Raw genomic sequence first — 24900 nt, 5'->3', positions numbered from 1 at the left:
GATACATTGGTCCAACAGAAAACCCTTTTTTCTGGGACATTTTTTTTATTTGCAAGTGTTGTTGAATGCTTTATCCGGTCATGATGATTTGGCGAAACAGACTGTATAAATGACAACTAATTTGACAGATGAAGCTTCAACAAGTTGACGTTATCAATTGTCGAAGTTCGGAAGTCTTTGTTGAAAGTCTTGTTGTAGTAACTACCTTACATACGAATATGATCATCAAGGACAATGAACCATTCAAAACCCCTTGCAATCACCAAAAGAAAGTCAATAATTTTCTAATGAATTGTGGTTTTCAATAATCCCTGGAAATATATCACTTTCTGCGGACGGTAGCGATGACAAATTGAAAAAACGACAGTATTCGAAATAATCGGCCAGGCGTGTATATCAGTTTTTGTTGCTTCAAGACAATTGCGTTTTATTGTGTACTCTTCTTCGAAGTCGTTTCTGCCAGAGCGGGACACAATACACAACGATTCTCGTTATTTCCTCTCGAGACGATAAAAAACGTATTCAATCTTATCTGTCGTTTTCAGGGCGATGCTGGATTTTGTTAGTCAGGTGTTTTGAATCTTTTGTTTGTTCCAATTTGATGGTTTTCGACAGTACGGTAGAATTTACACATTTGACACATTTGACAATGTGGTTCTTTGTTTTAATGATAACAACTCCATTGATTTCAATACACAATTTGAATAATCTATCGATCAAGAAAGTTTCAAACTTCAAGAATGGACTCCAACCAATTCACTTTTCTCACATCAGAAAATGTTGTTTCCAGTTTTCATACTGTCCAACATACCCAGAAGTCTAGTGTCGTACAACAATAACAATTTTTTGAAATGGCTTTTCTGGAGTAGTAGAAAGCCAAAAACTTTCTTTCCCAAAAAATTATTCACTCCTAAAAATATAACATCTTAAATTCAAATAAGATTCCTCTTGGCTGGGATTAAATCAAATAGGTGAATGAATGTCATTACGATGTCATCGATGACATACGCAGAACAAGCTCATTCCGTGACATTCAAAATCGTAATTCATGAATGAAGTGTGTGTATTTTCTATAATGTTATCCAATTTGGTACTGAAGAGCCTTAGGGCAAGTGTCTTAAGGCGTAACATCGGTATATACCAGTGAGGGTGACAGTGTTCTATGTGAGTACAATTTATTACCATTCATTCAAAGTAGAACTCATGTGAATGATATCTGATTCTTATTCCACAACAAATGTTTGAAATACAAACTGAGTAGAGAAAAGTATCTTCTGTATAATTCAGTGTTCATATAGAAGTATTTGTTTCGAAACAATTATTTTCTTTCGTGTAATTCAATGTTTATATGGAAGTAGCTGTTTCAGGAGGACTTTCTTTCAGTTTGTGTCTGAAAGTTACTTCTTTGCATGATCTACACATTCATGTATAGAGTTTCAAATTGATTACTTCTTTCCTTTCTTTGGAAGATTCTCTCATCCCTTTTTTTTGTATCAGATGGAGTAGTAGAAAGCCAAAAACTTTCTTTCCAAAAAAATTATTCACTCCTAGATATATAACATCTTCAATTCATATTCCAATACTTCTCAAGTCTTCAATGAGTTTTTCTGTTTTTTCGTTGAGCAGCTGTCGTCCATCCCCCACGAACAACAACCCTCAGAAGTCGAAACTTGTGCGAAGTGAAGATTAACGAGGTTTTCGCTTTTAAGGTGCTATATCTAGCAAGGTTTGGACAGGTAGTGAAAATCAATCGTCTGGACTATGGTCTCGAACCATCGTTTCACCTAGCAGAGGAACAAACCCACAAGTCAATCCAACAGACTACCGGCCCGTCTCATCAACACTTTTTATTACAGTCCTTAAAACTATCTCAGAAGTAGTGAGATACTTGCGATTTTCTAATGAAATATGTGACGTGAATTTTCAATCACTAATATCGTTGGACTATAATTGAGGAGTAATCGCGCAAAACTCGATGAATACACTTTTTGTGAAAAACGGGTTAGACATCGATTTATATTAATTGAAGTTTCTCTATTGATGCACAAATTCAGACTCTAGCAAAAGCTGATAGAACCCATACAAAATCGTAAATGAAGTTTTCCGTTTCGTGCAAAAAGCGACAAATCCCAATTTTGAACAAAACCCGATAAATCGTTATTGTTCTGTTGTATTGCCCTTTTACCTCTTGTGTAGTAGCGCAAGCTGCAAACTTGTTTAGTGTTTCACGTATAGTCAGTGGGCATACTTGAAGACTGGCTATAAATCAAATCATCTAAAAGAACAATTCGTTCAGGCCAGTCTCAACACCCTACACAGTAGGTTGATGGACTGACACCTATACTATGACACGGATATAATCCAACGCCCTTCGTGGTATTAGCCAGGGGAGTAGTTGTTTTCTGATAGGTGTCAGTCCATTAACCTACTGTTTAGGGTGTTGGGACTGGCCTGAACGAATTGTTCTTTTAGATTATTGTTTAGTGAACAGAACCGAATTTTCCTTTAACTAGTTCATGAAAGTGCATAATAGTATGGAAACTGACGGTGAAATATATTCTAAAATATATTCAAAATGAATTCAAAGAAAAAATCAGTTTAATTAAAAGTGATAATAGTAATAAATTATAAACAACAACAAAAATCGATTGGCCCTCCGGGGCGACTTGAAGAATTCCAGTGGCGCATTTGTTTTTTCAGCTGCAGGAGAACCCAGAAAAACCTGCAGCAACACATCATCAGAAGATCTTGATCTGCTTATGTTCTTTCATAGAATAAAATTCAGGGTGTTTCCAGAGACTCCAATAAATTCAAGATATTGCCGAAATATTCAGTGACACGACTATCATCAAACTTAAACCATTCCGTTTCGTCTTTGACCAATGCGTGATAATGACTGCATGAAGATTCTACAACAAGAACCCCGAGAATTCGGAACAATCCTCTTGTTCCCTTCATAAGTATCTAGTGGACTTCAAAGTCTCTAGGAAATCGATTGGTGGGAAAAATGATGCATTCTCATGAAACTGCAGCTGCATGAAGAGGTATTTGAATTCAGTGAATGAGTAGAAAACATTCTCATTCTCGTTCATCGTTAAAACCTTGTTCTTGAAATTTTTCGTCATGAACAACACTTGTTGAATGCTATTCATGTAGCAAGTGTTTCCTAAATTATCTAATCCAATTTTCTTTGCAAGATTTTCAGGACAACTGTATACTGATTCGTGAGGAAAAACATGTTCTACATCAGAACCATTTCTCAAGCTGCAATCGATCCTTCCAAAAGGGTTTCATAGAGGGATCGATTCGGCTCATGCTCCATGAAGCTGTTCCACTAAAAATGAACCAAATCCACGAGGCTGCAACTCATATTTGGGGGGCAAGAATGACCTATATACATTGACTGCACTGAAAAAAAAGAATGTGGATCAATCACTTGCGAATTAACCTTGATGGTAAACTGATCAATATACACAAGAGATTTCAGTTTCGTACTGACATAAGGGCAATGCAGACTCTTTCTATGAAAAAAAGAGATATAACAGTGATCTTTCGTTGTTCAACATCCTTCTGAGTTCATGAACGAATGATAGAGACTCCGGGCCATAAACTCCAGAAGTTTCAACCGCTACTGGATGGAATGGATAGTTGGATATTTTTTTCGTTTTAATTTTTTGCCAGACAATGCTGCAGTTCCAGCATACTTCAAACTTATGGTTAGATGAGAAGCCCATGAGCAATATCATATGCGTTAATGAAGGATGCTATGAAACTATGAAAATAAAATGATTGTAGGTGTCCTTATTTAAGGATAATCGGTATATTTAGGTTAATTTCATTATCCCAAATTTAAATTTTTTGAGTTGACCCGTTCAAAAAATAAAAGGGGGGGACATTGAAGAAATACACAGTATAATATATTTCATTAGTCCTACAATAATAACATCTTTTGAGAAAACAAAAACAATAATCTGATATGAAGAAGTTACAATAACAAAGCTGATGAGGAGCCTGTCATTTATATATTCAAACAAATTTTAATGTCTCATTAGCTCTAATACCATATTCCGAAGGAGCGGATATACCTAATCAAACAACTACATCAGAGTAAAGATTATTATAGGAAACGTTCACCTCATAACCGACGAATGTTTCGTTTCATCAAAGGAACGAGGAGAATAAGGAGACAGTGGAACTAATTATATTTGGTATAATAGGTGAATTTCCTCGACTCGACTAATTTATGGAGAGTCATTTCCATGGTAGAGTCAAGATGGCAAGGCAAATTAAAATATTTGTTTTAATCCCCGTGATGTATGAGGGGATCTCTGGAAATGAGTGGAATATTTGTTAACTCAAGAGTCAGTTAGTTAAATGCGGGAAACGGACAAACGATTTTCGTAAATCATGCGGAGTTTCAAAATGGTCAACATCGGTAATGCAAGTTGATTGTTTGAAGAGAAATTAATCGTATGCATCATTTGGGATGTGTGGTAATTCATGATATTCAGCAGTCGAATCGATAAAATCAACATTCACAATGATGACACAACATTGAATCTGATATTGGGACTGAAAGCGAGTGTTTATAATTGAAATGATAAACAATTCAATATACCATGTGAAGGTTATCCAAGCATTATTATAGATGTTCTGCAATGTAATACTATTGTTGATGATATTCTGTACCAAAATAAACTTTGTTGATAACATTTTTTCATTCAACAACATTCACCAAATTTTTGTTGACATTCGACAGAAATCAAAACATAACTTGGCAGGATATGAAATATGAAATCAAAAATGACTTTTCCAAGATGATGAAATGGCTGAATTATAGATTGCTGTCAATTATTATCCAAAACACCATTTAATTACCTTTCAGTAGCAATAAAACTTATTCACGGCACTTCAATCAAATTTCTATCGGTATTAAGCATTATATCAGCAAATAAAACTAAGTATCTTGGTATACTGATTGACAAGCACTTCAAATGGAACTCACATATAGATTATCTAGTAAAGAAACTACGATGTATTCTATATAGATTCAGGCGAATAGCAGACATATTTGAAACCAGACAGCTCAAAATTATTTACCAAAGTTTGATAGAATCACAACTGAAATATGGAATAGTTGGATGGGGAGGGGTTTCTATAACCTATTTGCAGCCACTTGAAGTAACTTAAAAACGATTCCTGAGAATGATACTCATCAAAAACAACGCGAGTGATTCTCTCTATGAAGAGTCTGAGATTTTTATCTCAGACAAATATTCTTTTACCGCATCACTCAAACTCAGTTTTTCAATAAGACCGAACTTATCAAACCTTCTCATGCCTATACTACGAGATGAAAAAAATATTATTTAGTAGCTTTCGCTTCGAAATGCCAAAAATGCTCTTAATATTCAGCATCAAAGGTATTTAATTTCCTCCCCGAAACACTGCAAAATGAAACGTCAGAATTCAGATTCAAGGAAGATTCGAAACTATTCATAAAACAATCGCCTCGTCATAATATACGGTCAATTATTGAAAATTGGAAGTAATTTTAGATACTTATTTATAACGTTATCCTAAGTGCACTCAGTACCTGTATATTCGAGTATTTTGAAATCCTAAAAGTTCATATTCGTTATTTCGATATTTATTATTCAACATTTTACATGTTCACTCAATGAAAACTATCTTACAGAACGTAAAATAAAAATTAAGTGACTCATAATGTTGGTCTAATTTAAAAAAACTTATCAAGACTCAATTCAGAAAACTCATAATATGAAACTACGAATCCTAAACCATCATCTTTCTCAGTCGCCAGGAATGCAATATATTGCATTTCTGGTGGTTGAGGAAGTGCTTGATTTTGGAATCATTCAATAATAATGATGATAGCGACTTTATTTTCCATTTTATATATTAAATACCCAATTAAAATGAGTAATTGTTGACATAATAGGCGGAGTTCAGCTTTTTTTGAAAAATGTTATGGAAACATTGTTTAATTATACAATTGAGCTGCTCTTTTACTCAATTCCATAGTTATCGAAGGGTGTTCTCTCTCCAACTGTTCAAAATTTCATTGTGAATTTTCGAGATCTGATAACTGCAAGATAACTGGAAATCCTACATGATATAAAAGCTGAAGTGATGAATGCATTTTATTCAAAATATCCATTTCCCAAGCACTATCACGACCTCCTGAAATCACATTTTCATGTCTCTCATTTGAAAGGGTTTATTATACAATATCTCACCTAACCTCTTATGTCGTTACCGCATGCCATGTTATTTTTGTTGAATGATACAATGAAATAAAGGCATTATTCGTGATTGCCAGCGTATTTCTGGTTTACTAACCAATTAAGATAACCACACACAATTTGTGGCAGCACTGACGGCAGCAAGCTAGGCAACAAAATAATATCTCTTGTGACTATATTATTTCCTATCTCTGAACCCATATGCGGGCAAACATGAAGATGTTTTTATTGCGTGAAAATAATGGGATTTTTGTTTTGGTGTTTCGGTAATGTAGTGAGGTGACAATGATGATACATTCATTCGAAATCTGATGAAAAGTATAATAATATAGTAGATAATCTGAAGAGAAATAGTATTAGCTTGTTTCAAAGGTTTTGTTCGTACTGGTACTGGTGGAAATGTTATCAAAGTTCTTGAAAGGATAGTAATTGGTTGGCAAGAGGTCTGATGAGTATGGTGGGTGAGGTAGATATTCAACGCTCGATTCATTTAATTTTCGGGTGGTGATTTATGAAACATGCGGACGGGCGCTGCCGTGAAGCAGATTCAGAGTGAATCACACCAACCGCTGACTACCCTATAGTAACCATGGTGTTTTATGGTGGGTTTTCGCCTTTGTGAAGTGCATTGGGAACTCATCGGTGTCCAACAACTGGTCTGGAAGTCTCTTGATGTTGTAAATTTGTAGAGGATCGATAAAATCGTAGAGCACCTACTTTTTGACCTTTTTGAACTCTTTGATAAGTTTCGAACCAACAATTACCGCATGAGAGATGACGCCCAGTTCTTCCGACATCCCACGCACAGTTTGTGATAGGTCAGTCTTCACCAGGGTTCTCAAATAATCTTCCTGAATTGCTGTAGGTGCTCATTTTCGAAGCTAAAATCTCCTGAACGAAATTTCGCAAACCAACAACGAAAAAGTCATCAACACAAGCAGTGCCAAATACTTGTTTTCGCTGCGCTTTGATTCAATTTGAATTCCTCGGGAAAAATTTACCGAAAATCGCTCAACAACATCATATAATAATGAGCTGAAAAGAGCGTCTATGTATAGAGTACGGAGTTTTCTGTCGATTGAGATATACCACGACAAATAATTATTGAAATATGGAGTTACAAAAACACATGACAAAACCCCCAATTCAGGCAGATATTGAATATTGACGTCTTAATACCAGTCTAGTTGTCTCTCAGCTAGCTCACCCAACCAGAGTGGACCAAATTGTACACCAGTCAGGTGTCCTCTCAGCTTCCCCTTCTTCACAGTCCTGCAACAGCCATGACGTTACGAAATACATATTTTCGTTGGAGAATTGAACGCAGGTCGTCAGTGTAATAGACTTGATCGTTAGCTCCGACACCATCGGGGTATATTGAAAGTTGATAGTGATTGTCATTTATTTTCGAATTGTTTTTTCGTCATCAAAATATTGAAGTTGTAATTATGATCCTTGTTCAGTTAATAAAACATATTTATTTATGTTCAAAGTTTGAGGTATCGTGTGTAAAAGCAAGAGGATGGGTTTTCATAAGAGTGTGTGTGTAAAAGTGAGGAGGAGTCGATTCGTCATATGTGTGTTAGAGAGATGGAGATGTCATCGAACTGATCCGTTTCAAAGATAACTGACGTTCGCACCATCTGCAACACTTAGAGACTCAAAACTTTGTTTTTCCAACGTCACAATTTTTTTCTGATACAGTTTGTTACGTGTGAAATGAATATATCAACATGATGTTATGAAATGTTGGTAGTTTTCGTTTTGAAGGTGGTCCCTATCGGGATTAATCATTCCTACATAATAGTTATTTATGTATCAAGGGAATTAAGAGGGCCTTAATTACCGATGGCAAAGTTTGCGTCCCGAGGGCCTCTGGCCCGAGGGACAGCAATTGCCTGAGGTTATTAAGGCTCATTAATTCCCGTGGTACATAGATGATTTTATTTCTGACCGATTTCAATAAAATTTTGTTCATTTTTGAAAAGGAAAAATGTACCAATTCATTACCTTCCCTGTATATTTGAATCAGGTACCGTTGATTATAGTAGAGTTTTCTTGTTGCTAGGTTGTTGCTATGTTATTTGTTTATAAACAGAACTTTGTTATCAAGCTGTGTTTGCGGTGAAAACGTGTTTTCTACCCCAAATATAATGGAGGATATTTTGAAAAAAGCTGAACAAGCAAGAGAATCATTAATTCCATCGAAAAGTGAAGCCGTATACCAAAAAGAATACAAGATATATCTGGACTGGCTGACACGGAAAAATGTTATGCCAAAAGATGTCACTGAAACTGTATTTCTGGCATATTTTCAAGAACTGGTAAGGAATTTTCTATGTTTTTCGGTAGATTTGGTAGTAATTGTGTTTAATCGTTTCAGTCAGAAACGTATAGTCCGAATTCTTTATGGACTAAATGGTCAATGCTAAAATCGATGGTGACTATACATGAGAAACGAGATATCACCAAGTTCAATGAACTACAGGCTTTTTTGAAACGGAAGAGTAAGAGTTATAAGCCGAAAATTGTACATTTATTATTTGTAATGACGTGAATAAATAAAATATGGTTCAGTTTTCATTTCTATTTATTTTTACTTGTGAAAGGTAGAGGGAATAAAATCTATAATGTTCCAAGGGAGTTATGACCCTCTTTATTGATAGCGTAACTATGACGATATAAGCTTATAATATCCCGGTCAGAAATAAAAGTCATATATTTCAATAGTTACGAAGATCACTTATGAAGTTCAGAAATAACTTCATTGTTCTTACAGATATATAATTCTCTCACCATCAAACGATAAAGATGAAGTGTGGAAAATCTTGAATTCGGTGTCAAAAAAGAAAACACCGGGTATCGATGGAATACCCTATGAATTTTACATTTGTTTTTTCAATGAGATAGTTGATGAATTAACAAAATTTCTTAACTTGATCTTCACTAGTGCAGCTTTGTCCCCTAGAGAATTTTCTGAGGCTGTTATTACTCTCATTCCAAAGATGAAAAATCCATTGATAATCAATGATTGGAGGCCTATAGCTTTATCGAATACGGACTACAAATTACTGACGAAAATTCTAGCGGAAAGAATGAAAAATGTGTTGCCAAAAATTTTAGGAGACGAGCTGAACTGTGGAACAGAAAAGTCAATTTTCAACAACCTTCTTTTGATCAGGGATACTATTTAAGATTCGGAAATTGAACAAAAAACTGAAGGAGGTATTATAATTATTGATTTTTCCCAGGCTTTTGATAGGGTTAATCATTCATATCTTTGGCAAACTTTGCATATTATGGGATTCAGTAATGAAATAATACAGGCATTGAAAAAAATTTATAGCACTGCAAATTCTTCAATGATGATAAATGGCTTTCTGTTTAAAAGATTCGATATAAAGAGCTCAATAAGGCAGTACTGTCCCCTGTCGATGATTTTATTCACTATTTCAATGGAACCTTTTTTGAGACTATGTAATGTTTCCCTGCAGGGCATAAAAACTCTAAACGGGATAAGGATAGCTTCGGCTTATGCAGACGATGTCACAATTTTTTTCACGAATCCAAAGGATATCCACGTTCTTAACAACTTGATTGAAATATATTGTGAGGCATCTAATGCAAATGTTAACTATGAAAAATCTGTAATTTTACCTCTAGGAAATTTCAAACATAACTTTTCACAAAATATTTCTGTTAAAGAAGATGTTTAAATTTTAGGAATGAGAGTATGTGCAGACTTCAATGAGATGATACGGTAAATTTGGGACTCAATTAATTCACAATATGCACGTACTTTTGGAAACCAATTACACACGGAATTTAGACTTGATAAAAAAAATTCAATTTGTGAATATGTTTGTGCTCTCTAAAGCGTGGTATTTGGCACAAGTTTTACAAGTTTCTCAGTATCACATACAGAAAATAAAACTTCTAACGGGTAATTACATATGGAGCAGTCATCTATATAGACTTAGCAGGGACCAACTTTTTTTACCTTATAAACGGGGAGGGCTAAATCTAATTGATTTTGAATTGAAAGCAAAAGCTCTATTCGTCAAAACCCTTCAAAATTCTTTGGCCACCTGTGAAAGAAAAATAACTTACAAAACATCTTTGAACTATATGCTAAATAATAACGTGAATAGCCCGGTACACAACTCTCTCAAAAAATACAAAGAAATCATTCGGGAGGCGATCGTAGAATTAGATCAAGGTATGCTGCTGAAAACAAAACTAATAGAGTTGCAGTTTTCGAACATTAAATGGAAAACGGGATGGAAAGTAATCGGAAATTGTAGAATTCCGTCAAAGTGGAGATCTGCTGTTTACAAAGCGATAAATGGAATATACCCGGTAGGGTATATTATATACCCTACCGGGGTATATAATATACACAAATTATATACCCGGTAGGGTAAATAATTTGTGTTCGGAATGTGACGATGTCGACAACATATCGCACCGTATTAAAAACTGTCTTATCTCGAAGGTCCCATGGAAATGGTGCTATGAGCATATAAAAAAAAGTTTTGCCTGTGTAATGATAATGGCGATTCAAGAGAGATATTTCAAACTTCCTTCAAAAGGGAAAAAGATACAGTGCTTTACTGTATGACAATTTAGAGATTTGACTGGTTTTATAGATACACTTCGAAGAAGTAGGTGGAATATGATACAGACTGGTAATATTGTTGATTTTCCTCATAAAATGTATTTCTTTCAATAAATTCTCACACTGTGATAATAGTTAAGTTCTACTACTACTATTGCACTACTTTTATGAATTGAATAAAGTGTTTTAAAAAAAATCAAATGGTTTGAAACAATAAACACAAATTGCAGCATCATACTTAGAACATATATCACTTCCTTCCTTCGAGATATTTGTGCAGCATCTTCAGTCCACGTATCTCCTGCTTCAACAATTTCTTCCTCTACTCCATCAATATCGTTCTCTTCTTCAACAGTTTCTCTATAAATACCTTCGAGTTAGTTTCTATATTAGGAAGGGTCCTGAGTTCGAATGAAGGACTGAACGCTGGATTCTGAATCTTTTCGAAAACACGAATTTCACACCAGTCCGATTCAGGTCTCTACTACCGTCTGCTTTGAATGATGGAAAACCCAGTTATACCTCTGGATTTTTTTAAAGACTTGGTGTTGCTGGAGGCAAGGCATTTGCATCGTTACTTTATCTTTCTATGTCAGACTCTACTTCTTCACTTTCATCTAGTGACATTCTGACAATAATTTTTTCCACGATATGAAGTGTGAAGTATGAAGTTCGATTTCAAGACGGTTCAAATTCTGCAAATATAAGTGTCACCAGAATGTTACTTTCTTTGAAATGGAACACTAAAAAGATACATTTCCGAAACATATCAGTGGTAATTATTTGGAGAGGATATTTCAAATCTGAATGAACATATACACATGTTATATGATATAAGATGAGGATACTAAACAATAAATTTGAACGTCAATTCTTATGAAGAATATGTAATCAAAACGAAAATTTCAGGTTATTTATTCACCCCTCAAAATGTGCATGTGTTCTGAATTCACAAATAACATCACCAAAATTCGTAATTACTGTCAACTACCAACCACAAAACTGACATCTGCAAGTTTATGTTGGTCCTGAGACCTCTTTCATGAATGGTCAATATCTGGACATATCCAAATTATCAAAATCAGACCCGTTTATTATAGCAAATAATCGAAAAATGAAATTAAGAATTACAGAAATATCTATCTGCAAAATCAACTGACTAAAATATTTGATAGAAGTTTCTGCTCAAAACTCGCAACTCTTTCGGAATTGAATAACCTTCTAGCTAATTTTCAACATGGATTCAGGAGAAACAGGTCTATGATCATAGCTATAGGTAAGTGAACTGACATCATTCGTCTACGATACAAGAGAAACATCCAATTGCTTTGTACTTTTCCTTGAGTAAAGCTTTCGATACCATTGATCAAAAACTATTGTTCGTGAACTGAAAAGAGTAGGAGCGAGAGGAATATATGAAAATTGGCTGATCTGATATTCAACTAGTATCTCAAGATACTAGGGATACTAGGGATCAGTTCTTGGTCTACTTTCATTTATAATATTCATTGCACGGTCTTACTTGCACATTAACAAATTCGGATCTTCGAATATCATAATCAGATGATACTACCATCTGTATAAAAAACGCAGCGTGGCAGGAATATACAGTGTGTGCTAACAATAAGACCCAGCTTCTTCATGATTACAGTTCAAATCATGGTTCATCCTTGAAGACTGAAAAAAAGTCCATGGTATCCTTGTCTGAGAACGTCATCATGAACTCCACCCTACATTTTCAAACAAATCAATCATCAACTTCAAAAATAACTGTAATTAAATTTGAAGAGGTAACACTTGATCACGAAATGGTCTTGAAAGAACATATCAAAAATGTGTGCTTTTCAATAAGGCAACCACGTAAATCAGTCAGTTCCAAAATCTTGAAGATGACATATTTACACCGTGTTCAATCTGTATTTTCATATGGACTCATTGTTTAGGGATCCTCAGCTCACATCAATCATGCATTCGTCACACATGTAGAAAATCATTCATAGGTCTTGGCATCCTTAATTTACCATGCTAACATATATGTATATGAACTCATCTTAGATTTTAGAGGAAGAAAACAAAATATTCCCAAAAATGTGGACATTTATAACTATAGTAGTAGAAATAAGGAAAGGGTATATCAATCATTTCTACATATTGAAAGCTGGAATAAATATCTGTTGAAATATTTAGTTCCAGAAAATATACACATACTGAAACACGAGTATATCTTTTTGAAACGAAGAGCATTTTATTCTCTGGGAGAGTAAGTGCAATCATAAGCACTTCCCACTGATGAGCCTTCTATCCATCCATGAATTCAACATGAGCTGTGAGTGTCCAATATTACTGTTTTGGAGATTTTTTCGAGTGATGTACTTCAGTACATTTTTAATATATCAGTTGTGATGTAGTGATGAAAATATATAGTCATTTCTTGAAGATTGAATGTGGGTATCTAGTAACGGTGTACAACAAATAGTCATATACAGGGTGTTCCTTAAACACATGTTAATATTCAAGGAGGTAATTCTTAGACCCATTTTAAGGAAAAAACGCCTAAATGCCTTAACTTTTGAGATACAGGGTGGCAAAGTTTTCAAAAATATTCAGTTTTTTAATAATAACTGAGATAATTTTGTAGACATCTTTGGCATATTTGATACATATGTTCCATGCCTCAAGGCGCATTTTCTGATGTACAATTTTCTTATTTTTCTCTGCCAGTGGCGTACGTACGAGTTTTGAAATGTATATTTTTGGCGAAAAAAATACTACGCCACTGCTTTATCTTGAATTAAAAATTATTTTTGGAATCTCCATACATTTTTGAGCACATTTGATTAGCTGGGTTTTCTTTGTCCGACGTATGGTTTTCGCTCAAAAAATTAAAAATCGCTTTACTTAAGGAAAAATTCCTTAAATCTGATGCGTTATCGTGCATCGACTAAAAGCAAACTAAGAGATCAGATTTGTTGCAAAATAATTGAGGATCTAAAAAGTATTTGTATGGGCAGGAATTATAGGTGATCATCTAATAGGCCCATTTTTTCTACCAGGACGCCTTGATGGTCGTTCTTATTTACACTTTCTCGAAGAAGACTTACCTGGGTTATTGGAAGATGTGCTACTTGCGTTAAGGAATCGAATATGGTACATGCACGATGGCGTCCCTGCTCATTTCAGTGTAATTGTCCGAAACCATTTGAATACAGTTTATCCTAATCGTTGGATAGGTCGCGGAGGACCTCAGCAATGGCCAGCAAGATCCCCCGATCTCAACAGTTTAGATTTTTTTTTATGGGGTCACCTCAAAACTCTTGTGTATGAAACTCCCCTTAATACTTTAGAAGATTTAAGAGAGCGAATAGTTGCCTCGTGTGAAACTATGCGAAATATGCCGGGAATATTTGAACGGGTGCGTAATTCCATGCGTAGAAGGGCGGAAGCATACTAGTGCAGGTGGCCACTTCCAACAATTTTTATAATCAGTTTTGGTATTATTACTAATTAACAAATTTGTGCTATTCGTTTAGACTTACTGTCACAAAATAAAATAACTCGTTTTTGTGAAAAATTTATTTTTTTGCAGATTATGTTTTCAAATATCATTAGGGAATTGGTAATGCCTTATGAAGCAATTTTCAGATTCTCATTCATTTTAGAATTGATCTAATTTCTCAATTTGCTTTCTGTTGCTTTTTATTTTTTTAAGTGAAAATCATGCGTCGGATAAAGAAATACCAGGAGATCAAATTTTCTCAAAAATAAATGAGGATTTAAAAAATTATTTTATTTTGAAAAGATAGCATTGGCGTAGTACTATTTCCCCAAAAATATTCAATGCGAAACCCGTAGGGATGCCACTGTTTGAAAAAATACAAATTTGTGTACATCAGAAAATGCGCCTTGAGGCACGGAACATATGTACCAAATATGCCAAAGATGTCTACAAAATTATCTCAGTTATTAATAAAAAACTGATTATTTTTGAAAACTTTGCCACCCTGTATCTCAAAAGTTAAGGCGTTTAGGACATATGTCCATAGAAAGTTTTTTTCTTAAAATGGGTCTAAGAATTACCTCCTTAAATATTAGCATGTGTTTAAAGAACACCCTGTATAAAGCCAGATATACTTCCGACAAATCGAAACGTAAACAAAGACAGCAATAGTATGACCAGGCATAAAATTTCCGACCATAACGTAGGTGGTCTTTACTTAAAGGGTGGATTTCGAAAATTTAAATATTTTTTGTTTGTTATATTTGAGAATTCGTTTTTTTGTTTCAGGGTTCGAAAACGTAGAGTGATGATGTCAGTCGTTGGCATTCCCGCGATGATGCTGCTTCTTTTCTTCACAACGTTGGGCTTGACCTCTGGTAAGTACGGACTCTTGTGTACCCATATATATGACATTTGCGTATTATGTACAGACTTTCACTTCGAATCAATGGAAAATATTGAAATGGAGACATCAAAAAAGTAAAACAATGTGGAATGGGATTTCAGACATTTTTGACAGATTGTCATGAAATTCACGGTTCATGTATTATTATTGATGAATCTCTTACGTCAGTTGACTAGAAACAATCAAAAATATCGAAAATTGGCCTTCAGAGAAGTGTCATGATCTACTGTCAATCCGTACAAACTAATGAATATTCCAACATAACCCAGAAAAACAATGAACTCTGTTTCTTGTTTCATCTTCTTCAATAACTATTCACTTGATCATTCATACAGCTCGTCAAATCTAGAAAGAGACTTGAGAATTATCTCTCATCCTCTCTCTCGCTCTCATAGTCTTCTTACAAAGGCACAAGTAGTGGTCGGGACCATAATGAAATTCAGAAAGCTCTTCCTACATTTGACAAGCTATATCTTCGTTATTCCGTGCAGAAGGGATACTTTTCAAAAATCTTAACCTTGTATATTCGTGAGATCAGAGATGAAAATTGTAATATTGAAACACATAGTCGATGAATTTGTAATCTGAAAATTCAATAGTCACTAAGAAGTTATACGTTTGGAAAAATTGTTATCATTATGGTATTTTAGCCTTTGGCTGGTTGATTCAGAACTGAAGAACAGTTACTTTCATCACTTCATATTCACCAAGTCGATCCAAAGTTAATAGAACTGCTTTAAGAGTTATTTTATGTATGCTTCAAAATATATTCAACCTCTCAAAGTTAACCTATGCCAAAACATTACATGATTGATTGCAGATAATATTGTGGTCAAAAAATTACTGAACTGAGTAATATTTTGTTTTTCCGTATGGAAAATGACATTAGAAAATGACAGGACGTCCAAGTCCTGTTAATACAATTCTGAGTGATTTATCATCAAACTTGTGAATCTGGAAGAGCTTTACAGTAGAAACGGTGAAATTCTGTACCAAAATTAAGCAGTTAGATGAATGACAGAAAATCAATGAATTATTCAAGTAACACTACATAGTGGAATTTCTGTTGGACAGTGAAAAGTAATTTATTAATTTTTTTCATTCTCACAATTTTTTGAGGAACAATGCCATCAACTTCCTCACGAATTTTTGAGTCCAGAGTTTGGAATTGTTCTATTTGAACTAAAACGTTTCGGTCCAACATATAGATGGCGCTTGTCTTGCTGCATTCACAGCTCCTTCAGTTATCAGTCACCTTCAAAAGAAAGTTGTTGAAATTCAATGATATTCTAGTTTGAGAGAGAGTTTTGTTATTTTTATAACAATGGATTGAAAAAAATATCTATCTTAGACTTCGGGCTTTTCAGCCTGTGTGTTATATAATAAAATCTTAGTGATAGGTCAGTGTGTATAATTTTCAGATAGAAATTTAAGATTTCTTCCACAATACTGAGAAGTTGGAGAAATCTATCGTTTGACGAAACATGACTTGTAGATTTATACGAGGTCTGTTGAAAAAATGAGGCTTGTAGCAGCTGTGTTCCTCCACTTTTACAAAAAAAATTCGTCGCATGAGCATGGCTCAGGAATGAATGACGTCAAAGGCGATCCAGATTTGCCTAAAAGGGTCATGACGACACTATCTCTATTAGACAATAATAGGAAAGTTTTTCAACAAGAACTTCAAAATCGTGGGATGAGATTTTTCCTGAAATGTAATAAATATACCCCAATAACCCATATGTTAGAGACTTCACTGTGGCAATCGATAACCAAAAGGTTGATTTTCTCAGCAATGATATTCATTTTCAAAATTGCCAAAGGTTTGATGCCAACTTAATTCAAACAGTTCATCAAGTTTAATCATGAGATCCACGAATACTATACTAGAAGTGCAAACAATTTTTATGTGGATAGAGCTAATACCAGAAAAGGTATGAACTCACTATTCATACGAGGTTAAGTTAAATTCGATTCCCTCCCAAGTGAAATATAAGAATGTTATACACTTGTATCGTTCAAGAAAAAACTCTCAAAATACCTGTGATTGTTATGAATCTAGTAGAAAAATGGATTGGATAATTTAGGAAACACTTGCTACATGAATAGCATTTTACAAGTGTTGTTCATGACGAAGAATTTCAAGAACGAAGTTTTAATGATGAACGGGAACGGGAATGTTTCCTACTTATTCATCAAACTCAAACACCTGTTCTTGCAGCTGCAGTTTCGTAAGAAGGTATCATCTTTCCCTCCAACCGATTTCCTGGAGTCTTTGAAGTCCACTAGATACTCGTTAGGACAACAAGAGGATTGTTCCGAATTCTTGGGGTTCTTGAATTTCACTAGTTCGGACTTCCATTGTCTACTATATGAAATGATTTGAAATCCCTGAAACAAGTAAAAAAGAATAATTAAAAAGAATAGTTGAAAATAACAATTATATTAAGCAACAATAAACCTGAAATGAAATGATAGTGAAATAACCTACGAGTAAAAATATAATAATTGAATAAATAAGAATTAAAGGACTGCAAAAATAAAATAATAAAAAAATAAAGTGTAGAGATTCCAAGTCACGTTAGTTCACGATGTTTCGATTGTTGGTATCTACAATCGTCTTCGGGTGATGACTGGACTGATTCCTCCGAGAGATGACTATTTTATAGGTCGTTGAAATACTTTCACTTTCTCTACTTTCCATTTTCCGCTTCACTGATTCCGTGAGAGATGACCGTTTTGGCGGGAGTTGGTAATTGTTCGTTTGATGATGGGTTTCCATATGTTTCGTATATCTACGCTGGCCTGGCTGAATACGTTGTTGGACAACATGTATGCGGCTTCCTTAAATTTTCTCCTGAACCAATGTTCCTCTCTGTGCAAGATCTCAGCTTGGGACCACTCGATGTTGTGTTGATGGGTCCAAACATGGTCTGCTATTCCTGATTTGCTGGTTTCTCCTCGCTGTGTGTGCTTCTTGTGCTCGGCAATGCGAACATTCAATGGCCTCTTAATTTCACCAATATAGGATTTTCCGCACTCACAGGGTATCCGGTAAATGCAATTCTTGGAATCGCAGTCCGCGTTTGGAGGCCTGGTTTTCGTGAGGCTGCTACGGATAGTGTTACCGGATCTGAAACAGGTTCTAATGTTGTACTTGGAACCAATTCTTCTTATCCTCTCCGATAATCCTCTGATGTAGGGAAGTGCAAGCACTGGTTGTGACGGCTTCTCTTCCTTGCGAGGCTCCTGTTGTCTTTTAGCCAAAGTCTTTTCTACCATCGCTTTGGAGTATCCATTCCGCTGAAGATCATTTTTGATGATGTCTAGTTCCTTCTCGAGACCTTCCTTTGTATTACAGAGCCCAAAAGCACGGTCTAATAGAGTCTTGATAATTCTTCTTTTTGTCGAATCTTTTTGTCGAATCTTGGGGTTCTTGTTGAATACTCTTCGTGAGCAAAACAATAGCAAAATCGATACTCCTGACCGCTCTGGACTGAATGATTCCGTACAGCCCATCTCGTCTTGTGTTTGTAAATCTTTTGCTGAAAAAATCCTCACTTGTTTACTTTGTGGTAAATGTTCAAGAAGTACCGAAAACTTATGTGAATTTCTGGAACTTCATCTAGCTTTTCCTAATATGACTAATAATCAATCCTTGCAAAGCTTAGTGTTAAATCATCTGAAAATGGAATTTTCAACAAGTGATGATTGACTGTATTGTCAAACATACGCCAAACTAACTGATTGTTATGAGGAAAGAAGTATAGTTGAGGCACCAGTCAACCTAATAATAATACTGATAATTTTCAAACAAGACTCAACCTCCAACGGAAGCAAGAAACTCTTTGAAAAGTTCGAAATAAATGAACATTTCAACCTAGCAGACCGCTATTATAATATTCATGCAGTCATTGTTCACTGTGGTTCTGGCGTTGAATTTGGTCATTATTACGCCTTGGTCAAAGAAGAAACGGACTGGTTTAAGTTTGACGATTGTCGTGTCACGAAGTGTTTTGGCGATGAATTGAATTTATTGGAGCCTCTGGAGACACCCTACATTTTGTTTTATAAGAGAGAGAATATTGTTAGATCAAGATCTTCAGATGATGTGGTGCTGCAGGCTTTTCCGGGTTTTCCTGCAGCTGAAAAAGTAAATGCGCCACTGGAATCAATGAAGTCGCCCCGGAGCGTCAATTAATTTTTATTGTTGTTTTTATTTTATTTTTATCGTTGTTTCAATAAAATGTTCAATTCATTTATTGTATTATGTTTTGATATAGTATTTACTTAATAATCATTTACTGTAGAACTATAACTCCTTATTGTGAATATTAGGATCAATCCTATTCAATAAAGACTACTTACTTACTTACCGAAGACGAATCACGGATTTATGGTAAATTCACAATAACTAAAGTCCAATCATCCCAATGGAAGAGCCCAGGGGGGCCAAGACCATGTAAAGCACGCCAAATTCGATCGAATGTCAAGGTTCTGCTCAATGATTTATTCGATTACCATGGCAAAGTGCGACCCTTGCGAGGAGTAACACGGAGAAAACGTCCGGTATTGTGGAAAAACAATTTATGATTAATGTACCAACTCATTCTTTATTGCTTGTTCGTAATTTTCCGACCAAAAACAACATCGTAATTATGCCATATTGACCAGATTTTCTCTGCTGTGACGCTGTCAGAAGTTTATTATATCTGAGAGGAAGGGGATAAAATGAAAAATGGAAATTCACCTTATTTTTGAATAGACCTCGTAAACTGTTCAGTGAAAATCTCACAATGAACGGTGACTAGAATGAGAATCAGAAGGATCATCATTGAACTGATAATGTTCATAGGTTCATTATCATAGATTTCGTTCAACTAATGAAGATTCCATTTTCATGAAATATGATTCATTAATTTAAATTTGAGGAAGCAGCAGTCTTAACAGACTAAACTAATCATAGAATAGAATAGAATAGAAATTTATTCATACTGAACAACAAACAGAATGGTTTTCACTTACATGATGTACAGTTTTTTTAAAAGTTCCTTACATATACTATTCATGTAAAACAATAAATAATATAATGACCGTAAAAAGATTCAGACACATTTGAGTATTTTGTTAAAAACAAAAATCACGGTGGTATTTCAATGGTTGCATGTTAAATTCTTGTGATAGGCTAGAATTCGATATAAATAAAGGCCAAGCATTGTGTTTTCTGAAAAAGAGTATTTCTAATAATCCAGGGTGTTTCATCTCAGACGAACCACCCAGTATAATTCTTGTTTCATAGTGAGTGGAAAAATTTCCCGAAACACGTCGAATGATTTTGTTTGGGAGACATCTTTTGGCATATATTTCAGGCTTGAACGAGCAACCCCCTAAGAAGGGGATCTTCAACCCCTCCAAATTGAATAGAGGAGAGGGGTTGGGTGATGCTTTATTTGAAAGGTTTTGGAAGCCTCTTCACAATGGTGTATCCAAAACGTAAATTTGATGAACTGTTTTCGTTAAAAATCAATTTTGAAGCTCGAATGAGCCACCTAGAATAATTTGGTTATTTTTACATGCACAAGCCCATTTTTATTAAGCCCTGTTAACAAACTTAAACAATCTTCGAAAAATCATATTCTGATGTGATTCTTATAATCATGCTTGCAATCAAAAATATCAAATCTGCGTGTTCAAATCAAATGTTCACATTCTCATCCATTGATCCATACAATAATACAATCTTGACTGAAAACCGTCTATGACATGGTTCAGCATAATTGTAGTTATTTGACGACACTCATTCACAATTATTTGGCGAAGTTAGTCCAAATTTTCAATGTGAGTCACATAAATCTTGGACACGAGATGTCCCCACAAGAAGAAGTCCAGAGGGTTCAGGTCAGGAGATCGGGCAGACCACTTCATAGGACCTCTTCTTCCAATCCTACGACCGGTGTATTGCAAATTGAGGTATTGGCGAAATGGTGCAGCGTAGTGCGGAGGAGCTCCGTCTTGTTGGAAATGCAATTGTTGTTCAAGTAGTAGAGGATCGTTTTCTGACTATTCAATTACTATTTGCATTTTCCAGCGTTTCAAGCTAACGTTCGCCAGTTAAATTACCAGGAATAAACAGAGGTCCAATTAGGTGGTCTACCAAAAGTTCTACCCAAACGTTTAGCTTTTCTGGATGTTGAGTGTGAGCTTCTCGAAATAGGTACATGAGGATTTGTACCGCTCCAAATATGCCGGTTAACCTCTCCATCAAGTAGAAAAGTGCATTCGATAGAAAATCAAACGTTGTCCAAGAAATTGGGGCTATTGTTGATACGCTCGGCCATAATTTTGCAAAACACTTGCCTTCGATCCCAATCATCATCATTCAATTCATTAATTAATTCAATTGTTTTACGGATGGAACTTGTGTCTATGTAAAACTCTGAAAACGTTAGATTGACTAATACCGGAAACTGCAGAAAGTTGTACAAATTGCGTGTTTGGCATGAGTTGGACATGTTCCAATACCGCCACAGCTGCTCCTTCATCATTCATAATTCCAATGGGTGCCCGTTTTTGATCCATTACTGAACCAGTCTCCACAAATTTTGAAATCAATTCCAGTACGTACTTATGGCGAACGCTACGTTCAGGATGGTTTTGGTTAAATATCCTTGCAGCCGCTCGGGCACAATTTTGTTTCTGGTAATAAAGGCTAAACAGCTCAACACGTTCCTGCAATGTGTACACCATATTTTTTGAAATTTTAAAGGAAATTTTTTGCTGTTTTTTATTTATTAGTTTGAGGGAAAGTATTATTGCATGGAAGTCAATGGAGGACAATTTTAACATTGGATTTAAACACGCAGATTTGATTTTTTGATTTTAAGCATGATGATAACACCATTAAATTTCTCAAGAATGTAATTTTTTGACATTTGTTTGAGTTTGTAAAAAGGGGCTTGATAAAAGTGGGCTTGTACATGTAAAAATAACCAATTTATTCAAGGTGGCTCATTCGAGCTGCAAAATGAATTTTCGGCGGTTCATCAAATTTACGTTTTACATACACCGTTGTGAAGAGGAGACCTTCCAAATAAAGTATCATTCAGCCTCTCTCGCCTGTTCAAGTTTGAGGTTTTGAAGAGCCCCCTATTAGGGGGTGGCTCGTTCAAGCCTAAAATATACGTCAAAACATGTCTCCCAAACAAAATTATTCGACATGTACCGTGAAATTTTTCCACTCACTATGGGATAAGAAATATACGGGGTGGCTCGTCTGAGATGAAACACCTCGGTGTTCTGAAAGGTCTATGGATTCCAAATAACACAACCATATTCCAGCTTAGAACGAACAATGGAGTTAAAGAGTAACAAACAAGCATCGTGATTGAATTCACGGCCAGATCTTAAGACAAAGCTCATTTTACACCAGTGAAAATGATCCCGAGATCTTTCATCTCATTGATTCTCTGTAAATTGGTATGAAAAATGAAATAGTCCTTGATAGTAGGTGACTTATTTCGTGTGAAACTCATTATTTTGCATTCAGCTTCGTTGAGACATTGGTCAGATACTGAAAAGTAAGTAGATAGATTATTGAGATCATTTTGAAGCACATCAGAAGCATATTCGCTTTTGATTCTTCTAAACAGTTCGAGATCATCGGTATATAGGAAAAATTGAGAATGTCCGATATACCGAGAAACGTCATCAACAAATAACACGAAAAAGAGCGGTCTCAAAATCGAGTCCTGCGGAACTCCCGAAGTAGCGGTGAATTTGAAGGAAGATACGTTGTTGAACTATACAAACTTTATTCTGTTGGATAGATAGCAGTGAAAGAAATCAAGTGTGTTGTTTGTGAAACCAAATGTTTTCAATTTCAGGATCAAAAACTCGTGGTTAACTCTGTCGAATGCCTTGGCCAAGACAGTGTTTATAACGTCTATTTTCATCCATTCGTATAACGTCTATATCAGTATCATACTTCTGTTTCAGTATTTTTGTTGATATGCGATTGTACGACTCATAAATTTATATAAAAAATTCTAAATTTTCACAAAATTGATGCAAAATTTCAATTATAAAACAGAACAAAGTTTTTTTGAGCTGAAAGTACCTGAAATGATGTTATTGATTGATTGATTTATTGATAGCACTTTGTTTCCAACAGGCATTCACCCAATTACAGGGAATGTACAAAGGTGTTGATGAAAATATATACAAAACAGTATAATTAGTTAAAAAAAAAGATTGCTACAACTAAAAGAAAAATGAGTAGAAATAGGAATATATCACAAGAAGCGAAAAGAAAAAGTGATCACAGTCAGAAGGTTCTAGTGAGAAGACATTTTAAAATATAACTTTGAGAACTGTGATCAATATCGCACATATTACATATTGAATTATAGTTGTTACAAAGTATTGACACTGATGCTTTTAAACTGTTATTTGTTCTGACAAGATCACAGTAAAATGTCGTTTGGTATCTGGAATTAAGGCGTAAGGCGCGGAAGTTGATCATTTGTAAAAGAGGGGCACACGAGATCTTATTGTTTAGCAGTTTGTGAAGAAAGGAGATTGTGACAAAAAGTCGTCGTGTATTCAGAGATATTACATTAAATCAATTCATAAGGATAGAATAGTCGGTTCCCCTCTGGAGATATATTCCTGTGACCTTGAAAGACAGATATTTAAAAAAAAATTTTGAACAGCATCAATATGATGCATGTGGCAATTGTAAATTGAATATCATATTAACACGCCGTATTCTAGTTTAGACCTCATATAGGCAATAAACAATGTTATAATCGTATTAATATTTTTGAATTCTCTGGAACTTCTTTTAATGTTATGTGCGTAAATGAGCAAAACGGCCTCCAAGGCCTAGCTAGTAATACTAGTGTACTTTTGTGGAAATTTCCCATGACCATTTTGAATAAGAAGGGCCCAATACTATGTATGATATTGCTCAAGTTTTCAAGGCGATTAAAATTAGTTGAATACGTCCCATGTCCTTGGACTCTTTCTACTGACAAGTGCTTGTGTCGGAATGACAAACGCCGTACTCCAATTTGTTATCAGTTTGGGGGTTGATATGCTGGGAGTCACTCAGTATTACGAGCAACGCGAAACCCACATGTAGTCAAACCCCTGTACAGGAAACCACACAGACGTTGACATAAGCAGTGTTCAGTTTCGCAGTGGTAACCAGTCGGTCTATCAGTTCGACAAGCGATGACGAAAAGGACGAGGAATTGTATCCATTCGAATATTTAGCATACCGCTCAGTTTCCTTCTCTACGTTCATCCGATTGTTAATTAACGGAACAGTGTTCATGCGAATTTTGGTATTGTCATCAGGTTCGAGACACAATGGAAATTGCTATCGAGTTTGAGACTTACACGAACACCACCAAGTTAGCTACAAACAATGTGTATGAATTGTTATGGGTAGTTTAGTTTCGAAGACTCTATTCGAAATAACTTTGTGTAGGGTCTTTCAACAGGGTCTTCCGAACTTTGACAATTGATAACGGCCATCTTGTTGGAGCTTCATCTGTCAAATTAGTTGTTGTTACTTATTCAGTCTGTTGTATCAAATCACCATGGACGG

The 24900-nt window shown here is 35.2% G+C and overlaps 1 protein-coding gene across 4 annotated transcripts in view; it reads left to right on the top strand.

Annotated features, from left to right (window-relative positions):
- Positions 1–24900, top strand: part of LOC111507244 (Ig-like and fibronectin type-III domain-containing protein 2) — a 507957-nt gene that overhangs the window by 329815 nt on the left and 153242 nt on the right. For all 4 annotated transcript variants that reach the window (XM_074178771.1, XM_074178772.1, XM_074178769.1 and 1 more), the window contains one exon: positions 15170–15258. In XM_074178771.1, coding sequence (XP_074034872.1) covers positions 15189–15258 — 70 coding nt within the window. In that variant the 5' untranslated portion in view covers positions 15170–15188. The remainder of the gene's footprint in view (positions 1–15169; positions 15259–24900) is intronic.

The sequence above is a fragment of the Leptinotarsa decemlineata genome, unplaced genomic scaffold (genome assembly GCF_025532065.1).
Source record: "Leptinotarsa decemlineata unplaced genomic scaffold, Ldec_3_MD MMD2_tig00004307_RagTag_RagTag, whole genome shotgun sequence".
Taxonomy (NCBI): Eukaryota; Metazoa; Arthropoda; class Insecta; order Coleoptera; family Chrysomelidae; genus Leptinotarsa; species Leptinotarsa decemlineata.
The sequence above is the reverse complement of the archived record's forward strand: the minus strand, read 5'-3'. Positions and strand labels throughout refer to the sequence as shown.